The sequence below is a fragment of the Cynoglossus semilaevis genome, chromosome 10, assembly GCF_000523025.1.
Source record: "Cynoglossus semilaevis isolate Cse_v1.0 chromosome 10, Cse_v1.0, whole genome shotgun sequence".
NCBI lineage: Eukaryota > Metazoa > Chordata > Actinopteri > Pleuronectiformes > Cynoglossidae > Cynoglossus > Cynoglossus semilaevis.
Genome location: NC_024316.1, coordinates 19,586,127 through 19,604,096, shown reverse-complemented (window position 1 = coordinate 19,604,096; position 17,970 = coordinate 19,586,127). Strand labels below are relative to the sequence as shown.

General features: G+C 47.2%; 2 protein-coding genes across 2 annotated transcripts in view; both read right to left on the bottom strand.

Moving 5' to 3' along the window:
- Positions 1–309: 309 nt before the first annotated feature.
- Positions 310–4,768, bottom strand: susd3 (sushi domain containing 3). Its single transcript, XM_008319479.2, has 6 exons — positions 4,730–4,768; positions 4,051–4,087; positions 2,644–2,838; positions 2,400–2,544; positions 1,740–1,835; positions 310–1,342 (listed from the first exon to the last, which is right to left on the bottom strand). Exons 1-6 carry the CDS (start codon positions 4,766–4,768, stop codon positions 1,021–1,023), a joined length of 834 nt encoding a protein of 277 aa, XP_008317701.1. The 3' UTR covers positions 310–1,020.
- Positions 4,769–4,999: 231 nt separating this feature from the next.
- fgd (faciogenital dysplasia) overlaps positions 5,000–17,970 on the bottom strand; it is a 49,841-nt gene continuing 36,870 nt past the window's right edge. The window contains exons 3-20 of the mRNA XM_008319379.3: positions 16,159–16,329; positions 14,476–14,686; positions 13,422–13,995; positions 11,327–11,416; positions 10,083–10,219; positions 9,722–9,878; positions 9,466–9,604; positions 9,283–9,341; positions 8,563–8,709; positions 8,372–8,464; positions 8,213–8,292; positions 7,310–7,340; positions 7,090–7,191; positions 6,702–6,755; positions 6,518–6,619; positions 6,317–6,433; positions 5,945–6,085; positions 5,000–5,854 (exon numbers count right to left, since the gene is read on the bottom strand). Coding sequence (XP_008317601.1) covers positions 5,642–5,854; positions 5,945–6,085; positions 6,317–6,433; positions 6,518–6,619; positions 6,702–6,755; positions 7,090–7,191; positions 7,310–7,340; positions 8,213–8,292; positions 8,372–8,464; positions 8,563–8,709; positions 9,283–9,341; positions 9,466–9,604; positions 9,722–9,878; positions 10,083–10,219; positions 11,327–11,416; positions 13,422–13,995; positions 14,476–14,686; positions 16,159–16,329 — 2,618 coding nt within the window. The 3' untranslated portion in view covers positions 5,000–5,641. The remainder of the gene's footprint in view (positions 5,855–5,944; positions 6,086–6,316; positions 6,434–6,517; positions 6,620–6,701; positions 6,756–7,089; positions 7,192–7,309; positions 7,341–8,212; positions 8,293–8,371; positions 8,465–8,562; positions 8,710–9,282; positions 9,342–9,465; positions 9,605–9,721; positions 9,879–10,082; positions 10,220–11,326; positions 11,417–13,421; positions 13,996–14,475; positions 14,687–16,158; positions 16,330–17,970) is intronic.

Sequence of the window (17,970 nt, the reverse complement as noted above, 5' to 3'; positions counted from 1 at the left end):
TCAGCACCGTCAGCTTCATCTTCACACCGTGTTATTACAGCACATGTGACGTGAACAAATGACTTCATCATATTTACTTATTTTTAAGTACAGTGGATTTAGTCCTGACCTCTGGTCTGTGGTCGGACTACACATAAGGCTGTTGACTGTTGCACCAGTGACCCCTTGTGGCGGAGGCACAGCAGAGCACAGAGCTCAGAGGTTCGGAGTGAGATGAGCTTAAGGTCCAAACCCTCTCACAGTCACAGATTATTGACTTCACTGAGAGACTGTGTGGAACCTGAAGATGAACAGACTCGTTCACTGTGATCCAGAATATTCCCTGGACTTTATTAAAGAAACACTTTCCTTTGACTGAAATCTACTCCAGCCATGAGTTACCTTTGTTACAGCTCGTGTTTTATTCACATATTTAAATGTCAAACGGAGTGAGAGCGTTTCAATGACCCTTACATTTAACGTTGTTGTTAAGAAATGCATCCGCTAGAGGACAGCGCTGAGTTCAGAGTTCATTTCCGGTCGCCGTAACTTTCTCAGATCGTAACAAACATGGCGGCAGTGGAGGAGTTCCCGCGGAGGAGGAGGTCCAAATAATAACAACAATAAGAGACGGTATTGGTCCCCGTGTGGACATTAGAGACACAGCAGCGTGTGGACGACGACTTCTTGTCCCCGCTTCAAACACTTCTGTTGTTGTTTCCTCCTTGTCTTCTTCTTGTTCTCTTTATGGGCGGACGATAGCTACACGGGGCAACAGCGCCCCTGTGAGTGTCCGTGGTACTGCACACGTCCACAAGCTCCTGGAAAAGAATAATATAATACACTGAACGAACACAGACGACGGAGGAAAAACGCTTTAATGAGTTTGAACACGAACACAGTCTCAGCTTCTCCACCACCTCATGCTGCAGGTTTAACTAGTTAAACTAGTAAGGTTTACTGTACAGTTCAGATCCAGGCAGCAGGAGAGTTCATACGCTGTCTGTGGTTCCTGGTCCTGACTTCTGGTCCGTCTGTCGTTCACACTGACATGAGTCTGAGAGAGAATTCTTCTGCTGGATCTAAACTCTTCATGACGACGTTTTCTTCAGTGGACAGAAGGTTCTGGAGTCTTCCGCACCGCTGCTCCACCTCTGGTTCTGGTGCTGTGGACGGAGAAGTCCAACTGTGGTTCTGACCGCAGGACACAGACGGCCCTGAGTTCTGGTACTGGTACTGGTTCTGGTTCTGGTGAAGATTCTGTCCTGGCAGAGGTTGGTTGTAGTCATTCCCAAGTGGAGCAATGAGCAGAGAGCGCCATCCATGGGTGAAGACCGGTACTTGGACAAAGTTTTGTGGACATCTGAGAAGACAGACAGAAATAGAACCGATGTTTTTATATCAGAAGAGAAGAATGAAGTTCTGAAAGTTCTGACGTGTCAACAGTTCCTTTATCTTCACTGGCTGTTCCACCGTTCCACCGTTCCACCGTTCCACCGTTCCACTGTTCCACCGTTCCACTGTTCCACTGTTCCACTGTTCTACTGTTCTACTGTTCCACTGTTCTACTGTCCACCACACTCACATTCACACTCACATTCACACCTACAGTCAGTTAAGAGTGAACAGTATTCGTGTTTTTGGACAGTGCAGGAACCTGGGGATTGAACCAGCAACCCTCTGATGATAGTGATCACTGTTGGTTCTCAGGTTCTTCTGGAAGAAAGAAAGAGACAAGAGAGGTTCCACCATCACCTCACCTGAAGATGTGTTTATGGTCCTGAGGACGCCACCTGTTGGCCTTGCTGTTGTTGCTGCTGCTGTTGTTGTTGTTGTTGTTGTTTGTTTCTTTGAGGCTGTGATGAAACAACACAATCATTTATCTGACTTGAAATCTTCTCTGCCTCGTCTCCAACTCTACAGGATTTGAACCAACAACCTTCGTCCATTCTTTCAGTTTCAATGATTTCCTGTAATGAACTGTTTAAAACAGCTGCGACTCAGAACTACTGACCAAAGTACCCACCTGTACTGCAGTGTACTCCGAAGGTCAACCTAAACTGCAGTTTCTACTATTTCATCTCGTTAACCTGAATCCCTGAACTTGACATCTACGACAGCAGAAGTACTACGAGCCGCAGTATGCAGTAGTAGCGTGTAGTACTGCATACTACGAGCCACAGTATGCAGTAGTAGCGTGTAGTACTGCATACTACGAGCCACAGTATGCAGTAGTAGCGTGTAGTACTGCATACTACGAGCCGCAGTATGCAGTAGTAGCGTGTACTACGGCATACTACGAGCCGCAGTATGCAGTAGTAGCGTGTAGTACTGCATACTACGAGCCACAGTATGCAGTAGTAGCGTGTAGTACTGCATACTACGAGCCACAGTATGCAGTAGTAGCGTGTAGTACTCACCTCTGTTTCTTCTTCTCGCTCTCTATGTTGCAGTCGACCCAGCAGCAGGTGATGAAGGCCATGGACATGAGCAGGATGACGGCCACGCTGAGGATGGACGCCACCACGGCCACGTGGAACCCATCGTCGGAGAACGGACTCAGAGCTGAAGTCAACAGACAGTCAGTCGTTCCATCAGTATTTCATCATTTAGAGGACACCTCTTGATACGTGATGTTACGTCTCTGTCTCCGTCTTCACCCACGTTGACAGTAGGACTCCCCCTCCCAGCGGGTGAGGTTTCTGTCCACGACACACGTCAGACGTTTCCCCATCAGCCGGTGTTTGGTCGGACACTGCCGGACGATGACGGTGCCCACGGACGTGCCGTTGCCCTGCAGGATTTTCTGGGTGCCCAGGGCCGGCAGAGGCACGGGAGAACACTGGGTCAGGGGCGGGGCTAAAGGAGGAGGCGGGTCGTGACGTCAGAGGAGACGGAAGATCAACAGTTCAGTCTGAGGAAAACTACAGACGACAAGGAACGCTGCAAAGACCAGTGATCTGTACCAGTGATCTGAACTAGTGATCTGAACCAGTGATCTGTACCAGTGATCTGAACTATTTATCTGTACCAGTGATCTGTACCAGTGATCTGAACTAGTGATCTGTACCAATGATCTGTACCAGTGATCTGAACTAGTGATCTGAACCAGTGATCTGAACCAGTGATCTGTACCAGTGATCTGAACTATTTATCTGTACCAGTGATCTGTACCAGTGAACTGTACCAGTGATCTGTACCAGTGATCTGAACCAGTGATCTGTACCAGTGATCTGAACCAGTGATCTGAACTAGTGATCTGAACCAGTGATCTGAACTAGTGATCTGAACCAGTGATCTGAACTAGTGATCTGAACCAGTGATCTGAACTAGTGATCTGAACCAGTGATCTGTACCAGTGATCTGAACTATTTATCTGTACCAGTGATCTGTACCAGTGAACTGTACCAGTGATCTGTACCAGTGATCTGAACTAGTGATCTGTACCAATGATCTGTACCAGTGATCTGAACTAGTGATCTGTACCAATGATCTGTACCAGTGATCTGAACTAGTGATCTGTACCAATGATCTGTACCAGTGATCTGAACTAGTGATCTGAACCTATAGCCCACTGTTGACATTGGTTAAATAGTTGATTACCTGGAGCGCCAACTGCTGGGGGGAGAGGGAACTGCTGCAACACTAAAATAAATAAATAAAAATCTGCAGACCTACTGACCCCCCCGACCTTTGCCCCCTCCCTCCCCCCAGTTTCTAACCCTGAGGAACATGAGGTCCAGCTGTGACCGTGGGCAGGACTCAGGTACAGTACACACGTGTAGTACTAGAGTAGTACTCTGGTTTGTACTGCTTCATCTTCCTGTCGCTAACTAGCTAGCTAACGTTTGTTCATGGTTGACTTTTAGTTCACCTTTGACCTTTAACTGTTTTTTTAACATTTTTAGAAGAACTTCCATTCAGCTAATTAGTATCAGAGTAACCAGACAGTACCAGGTGACCAGACAGTACCAGGTGAACAGACAGTACCAGGTGACCAGACAGTACCAGGTGACTAGTACCTGGTACCGTTTTCTCAGCAGACGTGACTGTCGATGAAGCTTCACTCACCAGAGGAGTTCCTGGGACCAGAGTCCAGACCATCAGACTGACGGAGGTGACGGAGCTGACGGAGAGACTGTCAGGCTGGAAGTCAACTCTTCGTCTGTCTGTGTGTGTGTGTGTGTGTGTTCACCACCTGCTTCCTCTTCCTCGTCTTCACCAGTGTTGCATGATAAATGCAAAAGAAACAAGAAAAGGTTCCAGAAAAACAGTGTCCACACACACACACACACACACACAGAGTGAAACTGAAATGTCAGTCATGTATAAATAATACAAATACTACAGTTAATATTGAAATCATGTATTTCATATGAATGCGTCGACTGTGATCTTTTGACCCCCCCCACACCCCCCTCCCCCCAAATACGGTGGAACTGTAACTAACTTGGTAACGACAAAAACCCTTTGATCTGAATGTACTGATGTTGGTTTCCTGTCAGAGAGAAACACACACACACACACACACATCAAGTGTGTGTGTGTGTTGACTTGTAACCACTTCCTCTTCCTGGAACTGAAGTCAGTCGGAGAATCACAATCAACACATTTTAAACATCTGTGCTAGTAAAGGTTTGGGGAATACTAGAGTACTGCAGTACTTCATGTATACTGTATATACTGCATATAAACTCTGATCTGTTAGAGGCCAATCAGGACAGTCTCTGGGTGAGGGGCGGGGACCAACCCTGGACACTTCACCTGTGGTCAGTGAACGCCCAATCATTATGAACCCACGCACACGTAGATGTAATTACAGGAGAACCAGCAGAGGGCGCACTTGTCACTGAGTGAACAACAGCGTCTGTTTGTTGATCATCTGTTTTTAGTAAAAAACTCTGATCGATTCCTGCTCTTATTTTGAAATCACATTAAAAGAAGAAGATACGACCACACAGGGGGGGAGGGAGGGAGGGTGGACGACCACAGGTTTACAGTCTGTTCTTAAAGTTAAATGTGTTTTTTCATTTTCTCATTTTATTTAAATCATATTATAGAATAGATACTGTACAATAGATAAAGAACGACCAATGAGGAGAGAGGACGACGACCACGAGGACGATGATGATGATGACGATGATGATGAAGGTCCACACTGACATTCAATACTGAGGAGAAAATGGTAGTGGACGCACACACACACACACACACACACACACACAAACACACAGACAGTTAATGCTTCACACCACAGATCTATGATGTCCAGATCTATGATGTCCAGATCTATGATGTCCAGACGTCACTGTTTTAACTTCTATAAAGTCCAAAGTCCTTCCACCGTGGTGTCTTGACCACACGGACGTCTACGTGCACGGGTGTCGGCCATGTTTTAATCTTGTGTCTCTACTTCAAACTGCAGGAGGAGCCGGGAGAAAAGGAGTCAGAAGGAGTGATGGTGTGGTGGAGTGGGGGGTCAGGGGTCGGGGGTCAGGGGTCAGGGGGGTACACGTAACAACAATTAAAAAAGTGCCAAGGTAAAGTGAATTCAAGTAATGTGTGCTTTTAACACAGGAGAGGGAGGGAGGGAGGGGGGGAGGTGAGGGCAGCGGGGGAGTGAACACTCCTCCTCCTCCTCCTCCTCCTCCTCCTCCTCGGCTCATCCATCCATGGACACTTCTTCACGGGTGGCTCTGAGGAGCAGCTCCATCCACTTGGCCTGGAGTTCAGCGTCGGCAGCGTTCAGGAGTAAAGTCTGATGGGAGTCACTGAGGCGCAGGCCGTGCCTGAACTCTGACTTCTCAGCTGCAGGTGGCGCTGTTTCACTGACGGTGAAACCCAGAAGGGGCACCGCCCGTGCTCCTTTAGACTCCTTCAAAATAAAAGTAAGAGAGCAGTGTTGACCTTTGACCTCCTCGTCACCACTGCAGTCGTGTGTGTGTGTGTGTGTGTGTCCTCTCACCTGTCCACTGCTCTGTAAATACAGAACCGATGGTTCTGCCCTGGTGACCGCGGCCCACATCTTGGCCCAGTTCTTGCCCTGCTCCTGCACCAGCAGGTGTCCACACAGTAAACAGTTCTGTCCAGACAGAGACCACTGTTTCTGGACACACACGTCAACGTGTCAAAACAATGGTACAAACAGGAGGAAAAACACTGGAAAAACAGGTGTCTGCCTCACAGCAGGAAGGTCACAGGTTCAATTCCCAGCTCTAACTGCTGCTCTTTCTCGCTGCTCTTTCTCTGTGTGTGTGTGTGTGTGTGTGTGTGTCCAGGTTCTCTAAAGCAGTGCCCTTCCTGCAGTGAGGCCACCCCCCCCTCCTCCCCCCCCCACCTCAGCTGACGTCTTCTTCCTCTGCTCACCCTCCAGACTCAGACTGGCCTCAAAACACTCAGGACACACTCGGCTGGTTTTGTTGTCCAGGGTCTTTGAACACTTTGCACAGATGGCCTGCAGATGGAGCCAGAGAGAGAGAGATCAACAGTGAACCTCACCCCCCCCCCCCCCCCCCCCCCCTCTTCTTCTTCTACTCACTGCTCCACAGGACTTGCAGTGATGTTTGCGTTTGGTGAAGTTGAAGTTCTCGCTGCAGCCTTTACACGTCTGCTTCTCTTTCTCCTTTTTCCTGGAACTTTTCTGGATGAAATATTGAAGCGTTTGTAAAGAGTGTGGGTTCAGGTGAGTCAGAGTTGAGTCTCAGCAGAAAATCAAAGCTCACCCTCTCTCGCAGCCTCTCACCGTCTGAGTCCAGTGCCGTGGGACTCCAGGGACCCTGAGGGACAGAGACAACACAGTTGGTTCTCAAGAATCTTCAGGTTCTGTCTTGTTAGTGAGGAGAACATCCTCCACACACTGTACTTTATTAAGACCAGACACGGCGTCCACTAGGTGTCAGTGTAGACTGACTGTCTCACTGTCCTCTGGATCAGTACAGACTGTTGGCCCAGGTCCAGCTCAAAGTAGGTCAGAGCAGAACCACAGGAGTTCTGAGTCCTCTGGAGTCCAGAGAACATTCTGGATCAGTACAGTCCAGTGACAGGACCCCTGACAGAGTGACTGACGGTGGAGTGACTGACGGTGGAGTGACTGACGGTGGAGTGACTGACCGGTGACTCAGGACAGTCGTCGTCTCTGGAGAAGGAACTGTTGAACGCCTTGTTGAACGTTTCACTGTTCTGTTTGTGTTTCTCGATGGTGGCCAGAATCACCTTTGGGGGAGAACGGGGAGGGGGGAGGTGGAGGGGGTGATTATTGATCACAGTCACCGTGTCTTTTCATTATGGCGTCTATCTTTCATTAGTCTACATGGCTGCAGTGTGTCCTTACTTGAATCCAGTCGTCCTTCTCTTCAGCTGTCCTGTACAACACACACACACACACACACACAGATGATGAGTTCATGTGTCTGCAAAGATTCTCAGCTAAAAAATCAATTTCTACGAAGAAGGTTCACGTCTGAAGAAATGTTTTCATCATGTAGTCTTCTGTAGTCTGAGGTCTGTGGGTCGGTGGTCTGTAGGTCTGTAGTCTGTGGTCTGTAATCTGTAGGTCTGTAGTCTGTGGTCTGTAATCTGTAGGTCTGTAGTCTGTGGTCTGTAATCTGTAGGTCTGTAGTCTGTAGGTGTGTAGTCTGTAGGTCTGTAGTCTGTGGTCTGTAGTCTGTAGTCTGTAGTCTGTAGTCTGAGGTCTGTAGGTGTGTAGTCTGTAGGTCTGTAGTCTGTAGGTGTGTAGTCTGAGGTCTGTAGGTGTGTAGTCTGTAGGGCTGTAGTCTGAGGTCTGTGGTCTGTAGTCTGTAGTCTGTAGTCTGTAGGGCTGTAGTCTGAGGTCTGTGGGTCGGTGGTCTGTAGGTCTGTAGTCTGTGGTCTGTAATCTGTAGGTCTGTAGTCTGTGGTCTGTAGTCTGTAGTCTGTAGGTCTGTAGTCTGTAGGTGTGTAGTCTGTAGTCTCAGGTCTGTAGTCTGTAGTCTGTAGGTCTGTAGTCTCAGGTCTGTAGTCTGTAGTCTCAGGGCTCTGACAGGACAAAGTACTTAGAGAGTACACAGAGGTCAGAGGTCAGTGTCTGACCCTGGAGCTACTGCTTCAGACTGAGGTGGTAAGACACCACTTCAGTCTGAAGCAGTAGCTTAACATCTTTGATCATGTGCCTGAAGTCTTTTGATGTACTTTGATGGTCAGTCATGTGGTCAGTCATGTGGTCAGTCATGTGGTCAGTCATGTGGTCAGTCTTCACCTGGACTGAAGCTCCAGGGAACGCTGCTTTCCAATGATGGCAAAGGTGTGAGGAAGATTCTGCTTCACATTGACCTGAACCTGGAGACGAGGAGAAAAGATGAGGAAACACACACACACTCACACACACACACAGACACACACACAGACACACACACACCTCCATCCCAACGATGTCGATCTTCTCTCTGACACTGAACTTCTGTCCCATCAGCCTGAGTTTAGGAACACAGTACAGCAGCATGTTGTTGAACTGAACAGGAAGTAGAAAAACAACAACAACAACAGCGTTAACAACAGCGTTAACAACAGCGTTAACAGACGGACACAGACAGGATGTGAGTGTTGTACCAGGTAGAGGTATCGGTCCTGAGCCGTTCCGTTCTTGGCCGACATCTTCTTGATGTGTCCCTCCTTGATGAGCTCGTTGGCCGGGTTGACGATGTCTTCTTCTCCACCCAGACGCTCGTACACCTCCAGCAGTTTGTTCATCTTCTCCTGCAGGGGGAGACAAAAGTCAGAAGAAGAGTAGGAAGGAGGTTGTCGGTTCAACTCCTGGTTAATTCAAACGTCCGCCTCAGTCATTAGATACAGTGGGACCTGCAGTTGTCATGGACAGACAGAGGGGGGAGCTGAGGAGCAGAATATGTCTGTGAGCTGTGAAACCAGGAAACAGTGACTTCCTGTCTGTACAGCAGAGATGAGGAGTGATCAAAATAACAACAACATAATTAGTAATAAAACATACATACCTGTGTACAAATATACACACAGTACACACAACTGACCCATTACTGCAGAAACAACTAGTTAATGATTTACAAAGTAAGCCAAGTAGAGTCTCTGGGCCTTGACCTTTGACCTGCAAACCTATTTGATAAAAAGTAGAATTTACTGCACGTATAAAATGTTTTTCTAAAAAGTATTTGAAGTATTACTGCAGTTGTTCCTGAAATACTGCATTTACAGGTTGAAGTCCAACCTTTATCAATAATCAACGTCTTCACTGATAAAAATAAAACAGTGATGAGTCACAGACCCAGAGAACGGGGGGGGGGGGGTTTGTCTCACCATCTTCCTGATGGCAGCGTTGGAGTGGTTGGCTGCAGTGGAGATCAGCTCCAGGGCCTCTGTGGACCAGATGATGATGATGATGATGATGAAGAAGAAGAAGAAGTTCACACCAGCAGCATTGAATGAAACTGGTCAGTGTGTGTGTGTGTGTGTGTGTGTGTGTGTGTGTGTGTGTCTCACTCTCGGCGTCCTTGCGGTCCAGGGCGTCTCCTGGTAACTTCTTCAGGTAGTCTTTGAGCAGCAGCTCGTAACGAGGAATCCTCTGGACGGGTTCCAACATGTGGTGCTGCAGCGTCAGGTTCCCACACACGTCCTGCTTCTTCTCATCCACACACACACACACACGTTATTAATGAATCAGTCAGAACTGGAACTGGAACCAACAACAACAACAACAACAACAACAACAAGGATCAGGAGGTGGCAGCAGCTGTACCTGTATGTTCTGGACCACGCTCTTGAACTGCGATGACCTCTGGTTCCAGGTGTTGACCAGGTCCATGGATCGGTCAAAGTTCTTCACATATTCTCCGTACATCTTCATAAATGGAGCCAGTTTCTGGAGAATGTCTCCGATCCGAGGGTTCGAATCCCTGCAGAGAGAAGACTCTAGAAGGTCAGGTCAAAGACCTTCAGTCAGGGGTCACCACGACCCTGGAGGTCGTCTCCAGGTCAGAGTATGAACACTGACTGTGAACGACTTCCTGGGTCAGAATAATAATCCCAGCCAATCTCCAGGACTGGACCAGGACTGGACCAGGACTGGACCAGGACCCCCCCCCCCCCCCCCCCCTCACCATTCTCCAGTGATGCGTGTCTTCAGCTCAGGAAACAGGAACTTGTCGTGGAAGCAGTAGATGGAGGAGATGTTGGAGAAGATCCCAGTGATGACCTCCTGAGGGATTCCTGCCTCCGTCAGCTTAGTGCAAAATACCTACACACACACACACACACACACACACACAAGTGTGAGGAGTCTGACTATTTTATATCCTGAGTATATGTTTCTATATGTTTATGTATACGTGCTTATTTATAACATATATACTGTGTATAAATACATGACTAGTATCTATCCTATATTATATTATATTATATTACATTATATTATATTACATTACATTACATTACATTACATTATATTATATTACATATTTATATATAATACAGTGTACAGTAACTCCTGGTAATGATGGTCGTATAAATCTGGTCCTAAAACACATATATATCTATATAACTGTTTATTTAGTTGTATTATTGAACTAGTCAACCATTGATACTGTTCATATACTTGTTCACATCCTTATAGTTATACTAGTTATATATACATCAAACTAATGGTGATGATAAACCTGTACTAATCAGTGAGATGACAATCAACAACACAGCAACAATAACCACCTCCTGATCTACAGTTACCACAACATCCAGTGACCACTGTGTGGCGCTGTCTCCCTCTCTGGGTTATTTTATTTTATTTTTTATTTCTGGAGAACGAATTAATTGTTTTTTAGTTATTTTATATTACATTTATATTAACAGGACAACCAGTCTACAGCGTCTATAAAGTTGTCACTGGTATCAGCTGATCTGTGTGTTTATAAATATCAGTGTCACAGCGCCCCCTACTGATCCATCACTTTAACAGGACACAGTCTACAGCGTCTATAAAGTTGTCAAAGTCAACGTCAGCAGAATGAAAATAACGCAAAACTTTTTTTTTCAGTTTTCCACTGAACTGTCAAAATGATTCAACCACCGTTTCCATGGAAAGGACATACTACGGCTGTGTGAGTGTGTGAGTGTGAGTGAGGAGATAAACATGAGGCAGGTTGGCTCTACAAACAACATTCACAACAGTGACAGAGACTCTGTCTGTGGTCACCTGACCAGTCACCTGACCGGTCACCTGACCAGTCACCTGACCAGTCACCTGACCAGTCACCTGACCGGTCAAAAACAACAAGTGAATTGTGTGAAGGTCAAAGGTCTGGAGATAATCTAAAAGCGTGAGACTCTGGTCTCCAGCTGGTCCTGGTACCTGGTCCAGAAGGTTGAGTCTCCTGACGTAGGCCTCTTCAGTGTGGAGGAGCTCTTTGGCGATGTTCAGGAGTTTCTGGTCCTCGGAGAACTGAAGGGAACCACGGAGGAGAGAAACACACACAGATTAACATTGACAACAGTGTCAGGGTCTCCTCCCCTCACCTGGTCACCTGAACCATGTGACCTTCTTCTCATTAGTCCAACTGTGTCAGTTGTCTTTAACTCATTAACTGGTTTGTTGTTTTGTGAACTGGGTCAGACGTTCAGACCAACCGTCCTCTGGTACCAGACGTCAACGTCAGAACTTCCTCAGAGTCAGAGCTGTCATTAAACTGCATCTCAACGTTGACTATGACTGTGATCTCACACACACACACACACACACACACACACTTCCTTCCCCACTGGTTTTGTAACATTAACCCTGTCTGACACAATTCTCTCAGACATTTTCTACTCTTGATACCAGCTGTAAACCAGCTACCTCTGGTTAAACCAGCTACCTCTTCTGGTCCATAAACCAGCTACCTCTGGCCCGTAAACCAGCTACCTCTGGTCCGTAACCCAGCTACCTCTGGTCCGTAACCCAGCTACCTCTGGTCCGTAACCCAGCTACCTCTGGTCCGTAACCCAGCTACCTCTGGTCCGTAACCCAGCTACCTCTGGTCCATAAACCAGCTACCTCTGGTCCGTGAAGATTGTTACATGGTACTGACTTGATACTAGTTGACTTCAAATGAGACAGGGTTATACCAGTGGACTAGTCCAGCTGAGACAGAGACCAGGGCGATGGTAACAGTAGACGTACCAGGTGAATGACCAGGTTGTTTTTCATCTTCAGTCCTGGTTGTTGTGAGGTTTCAACTCAACTTCAAACCTCATCAAAGATCTAACCTGCTGCTGCAGCTCTGACAGGAAGTCTGACGACACACTTCCTGTCTGTGGGTGTGTGTGTCCTGTCAATCAGACCAGTTATCTTTAAACACTGACGTCATCAAAGTTTTCAAACTTCTGAACCCTGGCCTGCTGTCACACCACTGCACCACTGCACCACTGCACACGACCAAATGTGACCTCTGCTTCTAACCCCTCACAGCCAGCAGGGGGCAGCTTTAAGCGCCCGGGGAGCAGTGTGTGGGAACGGTGCCTTGCTCACAGCACCTCAGTGCCTTGGCAGCTGGTGGACTCGAACCTGAAACCTTCTGGACCCAAAGCCACTTCTTTAACCACTAAGCCCCATAAGTTTGTAGTTGTTGTTGTTGTTGGTGTAGTTGTTGTTGGTGTAGTTGTAGTTGGTGTAGTTGTAGTTGTTGTTGGTGTAGTTATAGTTGTTGTAGTTGTAGTTGTTGTTGGTGTAGTTATAGTTGTTGTAGTTGTAGTTGTTGTTGGTGTAGTTATAGTTGTTGTAGTTGTAGTTGTTGTTGGTGTAGTTATAGTTGTTGTAGTTGTAGTTGTTGTTGGTGTAGTTGTTGTAGTTGTAGTTCTTGCAGTTGTTGTTGGTGTAGTTGTTGTTGGGGTAGTTGTTGGTGTAGTTATAGTTGTTGTTGGTGTTGTTGTAGTTGTTGTTGGTGTAGTTGTAGTTGGTGTAGTTGTTGTTGGTGTAGTTATAGTTGTTGTTGGTGTTGTTGTTGTTGGTGTAGTTGTAGTTGTTGTTGGGGTAGTTGTTGGTGTAGTTATAGTTGTTGTTGGTGTAGTTGTTGGTGTAGTTATAGTTGTTGTTGGTGTAGTTGTTGGTGTAGTTGTAGTTGGTGTAGTTGTAGTTGTTGTTGGTGTAATTGTTGGTGTAGTTATAGTTGTTGTTGGTGTTGTTGTTGTTGGTGTAGTTGTAGTTGTTGTTGGTGTAGTTGTTGGTGTAGTTGTTGTTGGTGTAGTTGTTGGTGTAGTTGTAGTTGGTGTAGTTGTTGTTGGTGTAGTTGTAGTTGGTGTAGTTGTTGTTGGTGTAGTTGTTGTAGTTGTTGTTGGTGTAGTTGTAGTTGGTGTAGTTGTTGTTGGTGTAGTTGTTGGTGTAGTTGTAGTTGGTGTAGTTGTAGTTGTTGTTGGTGTAATTGTTGGTGTAGTTATAGTTGTTGTTGGTGTTGTTGTAGGGTACTCACCTTCTGGTTCTCTGACGGTGCCTCTGTTAAAAACCCAGCCTGGGGGTCGGGCAGCGGGGGCACCTCCCCACTGCTCCCCTCGTCTAAGTCACTGTCCTCGTCCTGCGTGGAGTCCCTCTTGTTGCCGATGGTAACGCAGCAGGACACGCTCTCTGTTTCTGTGACGCTGTCGTAATGATCCTCCTCGTCGATGGCGTCGCCGTTGGAGAAGATCTCCTCCTCCGCGGTGCACGACGGACTGTCAATACCGCTGTCCCTGTTGGGAATCTTCTGCTGGGAGGAGTCAGGATTGTCCAGGAGGACGTAGGAGAAGTTCTCCTCCTCCTTTTCCACGTCCTCCAGACAGACCATGTTGTCGTCCAGCTCCACGTCGTCCGTGCTCTCCGTGTGCACGGACGCCAAGCCAGAAAGTTCAGACGACTCCGCAGTCCTGTCAACGCCGTCCTGAGAATCTGCGTCCACGGTGGTCCGCGTGTCCTGGTCACAGGGGGGGGGGACGTCGGCCGCGGACTCCATCCTCAGACACAGGTTCAGCTGAGACCTGGGAGCTGGGAGCACCCCCAGGATAGGAACTCTGGGAGGGGGAGGAGCAGGGAATTCAACTACAGACCTCTTCCTGAACAGAATTCCATTTTCAACCAAAGAAAACGACAAACTCACAACGGACACTGAGTACTTCACCGAAGAGCTGTATCTAATAGTACACAGGAGTATGAGTACACACAAGTACACACAAATACACCAAATCTGAGCTGTTGGTGTCACTGAGCCACACCTGTGGAGGTGTGTGTGTGTGGGGGGGTTATTTTGATTTTTAACATATTTATTTCACGACTCCTGTTTGTGCTGCCGTGTAAAGTCAAAGTTGATCATGTAACTGACTAACCCTTTGGTTTTGGGGGGGGGAGGGGGGGGGTGAAGATGTGGGGCAGGGACAAACTCTGACCAGAATGTTGTGAGAGTTTTTCTGTCAAATTTCCGTGTTGTCGAGTGTTCGATCACACGAAGGAGCGACGGCGAGTAAAGACAGAAGAACCCGTCTGACGGGCCTTACCTGGAGTTCTCAAAGCGCTCGATGAGCAGCCCCACCTTCTGGACGTCCCTCTGTGCTGCGGCTGCTGCTGCCTCTGGGGGAGCAGGACCGAGGTTCTGTTTGGGCTTGATGGGAGTGGGGGGGGCGGGCAACGGTCTGGAGGGGGCTGGAGGGATCCTCTTGGGTTTCTTGTCCTGCCCAAGGGCAAGCAGGTGCGCGGGTTTAGGGGGTACTGGAGACGGAGCGGTCCAGACGGGTCAACGGGGTCAAAGACGGAACAACAAACACACACACACACACACACGTTAGTCCACTGATCGACGGCAGCAGCTCGGCTGCAGAGTCAAACACATCACGAGCCTGTGTGTGTGTGTGTGTGTGACTTCCTTGTTTCAGAACAGGATGCTGGTCTGATACTGACGCTGCTGTGGTTTCAGAGAGTTTACAAAACGACAGAAACAGAGTAACAGAGGTGTCATCAGTAACACCCTGTGTACTGAGTACTGAGTCTACTGTGTGTACTGAGTCCACTGAGTACTGAGTCCACTGAGTACTGAGTCTACTGTGTGTACTGTGTACTGTGTGTACTGTGTCTACTGTGAAAAATGTCTCATTTCAGTCACTTTTAAAGATAAAGACATGTTTCAATAATTCACTTTTTATTCATTCATATATTTGTATCTCTACCGTATTTTCCGTACTTAAAAGCCTTTAATTTTCTCAAACATCCACAGTCCGCCTTATGTATTACTTTTGGTTGATTTTTTAAAGCCAAACCACACATCACACATGATGTCACACAACTGACGCCCAATGGGAGCCAACGATGACCTTTAACTGTTATCACCATCAGAAGACGCTCAACAACAACTGTTACAGTACGGTTGTGTCTCCCAACACCCGGAGACTCTACGCTGCGTCGATGTATGGTGCGATGCAGGACGACTCAGACGCATGACTGTCAGTTTTTTTCGTGGTCAAAAACTTTTTTTATTTCTCCTTTTTTTTTTATCGATCCAGGAAAATCACACTCTCTCTCTGTGAAACAACATCCGCACTTCCAGACGGAACAGCGTCAAAACAACAATACGGTGACCATCCAGTGACGACCGCCTGACTCTGGAGGGGCGAACAACAACAGCGTCCTCTAGTGTCCAACTTAGGTCACTACCCTTTCCCACAAATCGTCTCGATCTTGATCTGGTTTTGTTTCGTTTAATGCGCCTTAGAACCCGGTGCATCTGATGGTCCGAAAAATACGGTATAAGAATATATATATATATATATGTAATATATATCAATATATTTTATATATTATTTAAGAATTTTAAATATACTACTTTGTCAGAACTGTATGTATTTGTACAATACTGCGAGTGTGTAAAAGTACAACGTGTACTGAGCAGAGTTTTTGTTGGATACGTGACAGAACCTGGCTTTGACCTCAGTGGACCTGCAGCTCCACTTCCTGTCCCGGTCTTTCCTGACTCTGAATTATGACTTCCCTGACAGTGTCCTGACCTTTGACCCCTGACCTCTCGGTGACAGAGCCCTGTGTGTGTGTATTATTTAAACTGATCTGGGACCTGCTCTGTGTCTCCAGTCAGAGCATCAGTACCAGTACCAGTACCAGTACCAGTACCAGTACCAGTACCAGTACCAGCAGCCGTCTCAGCTGGTCGTGTCTCCGTCTCAGTTCTTTACCTTGAGGTTTCTGTGTGGACGGAGGTCTGGGCGTGGTGGAGGTCTGAGGCCGGGGTTTGATTGCAGGCTTTTGGTGACATGTTCTGGGCCCGGGGCTTCTCTTAACCAGAGGTGGGGAAGACAGACGGCCCGCTGGTCCACACTGGTACGGCAGAGACGAGACAGGAAGGTCTGCCAACGACATCAGGGATTAACAAACGTTAAAGAACTGAACAGACAAGTTCAGTTAACGATCAATGGTTAACTGATTAACTGATTAACTGATTGATTGATTGACAGCCATAATACAAGCATAAATAAAGAAACACTAGCACCCCCTGCTGTTGTCGCTGAGGTATTAAAGTAAACCTGCAGAACCTTCAGTCTCACCACTGTCCTCCTGGGAAATACAAACAGTAGTAGTACCAGGACAAAGTACTACATAGACGCAGTATAACCATGGAGACCACGTGTGACCTCATGTCACACAGTGCAAACAGGAAGTGGTCCCTGGTGGACTGGTACTCCACTACCAGGTACTGGTCAGATTGACTTCATTAATACTAGAGTAAACTGGTAACTTTAACATTTACACACAATTAAATACGTCCTCTACATCACCCCCCCCGACCCCCCCAAACTGAAACTGTCAAAGGTGGGTGTGGACGGTGGACAGGTGGTCAGTCCATCACTGACACACACACACACACACACAGATATTCTCTGTCAGTGGAGCGTGGTGTGTTCCACAGAAGAAGAAGAACTGGGACAGAGAAACACGGCCTTCTGGGAAACAGCAGCAGTTTGAGGATCTAGGACAGAACACATCCTCAAACACAGAGTTCATGTCACAGAGAAACAACAACAACAACAACACACACACACTGGGGGAGAGGCATCGCAACCCTCCCCCCCCAATACATAGTTGTCAGAAAACCTTAACCAAAAAAATCTTAATCCTACCTTTATGAATGTTAGCTGTATAGATGTTAGCTGTATGAATGTTAGCTGTATATATGTTAGCTATATAAATGTTAACGGTATGAATGTTAGCTGTATAGATGTTAGCTGTATAAATGTTAGCTGTTTGTAGACCGACCTGTTGTCTGTGTGTGAGCGTACACTGGTACACAGCACCAGTGGAGACACAGTGACTACTATAAGTATACAGTCACATTTATAGCCCCAGATAAATCATGGGTAGCCTCAGAGGTTTCTGCCTCAGTGTGCCCAGGATACCAAAAAAAGAGGCTATCGCCATGGCAACACTGCTGCGATCAACTGTTAGTGGAGTTGGAAGAAAAGACAGAGGCACAATAAAATGGTTTTCCTGGAGTCTCCACGAGGTCCAGACCAAAGAGGACTCATAAAGACACAGCAAATAACAGAGGAATCAATCAGAAAACAGAGTGGACACAGAGTGGACACAGAGTGGACACAGAGCGGACACAGAGTGGACTCAGCTGCTGGGTTCAGCCGTGACCTCGTCATCCTGGCACAGACGACCGTCTCCTTAGACAAAGGTCTAAAGGTAAACTTTGATTTATATTCCTGTGACTGCCAGCAGGGGGCAATCACACCAACGTTAAACCAACCTATAAGAACAGAACTGACACATGAACACACACGTGCACATCTACTGTACTGTAGGTATTTTGGTATCAAACCTATGGTTCTCAAACAGTGGCTCAAGGACCACTGGTGGGCCGGTGAGTTTACACAACACTGCTATTAACAAAACTACAGTACGCAGTACAACAACATGTGGGCTGTATGTGTGTAGTCAGGAAGTGTTCTCCTACAACCCACTCCCCCCCCCCCCACCCCCCACCC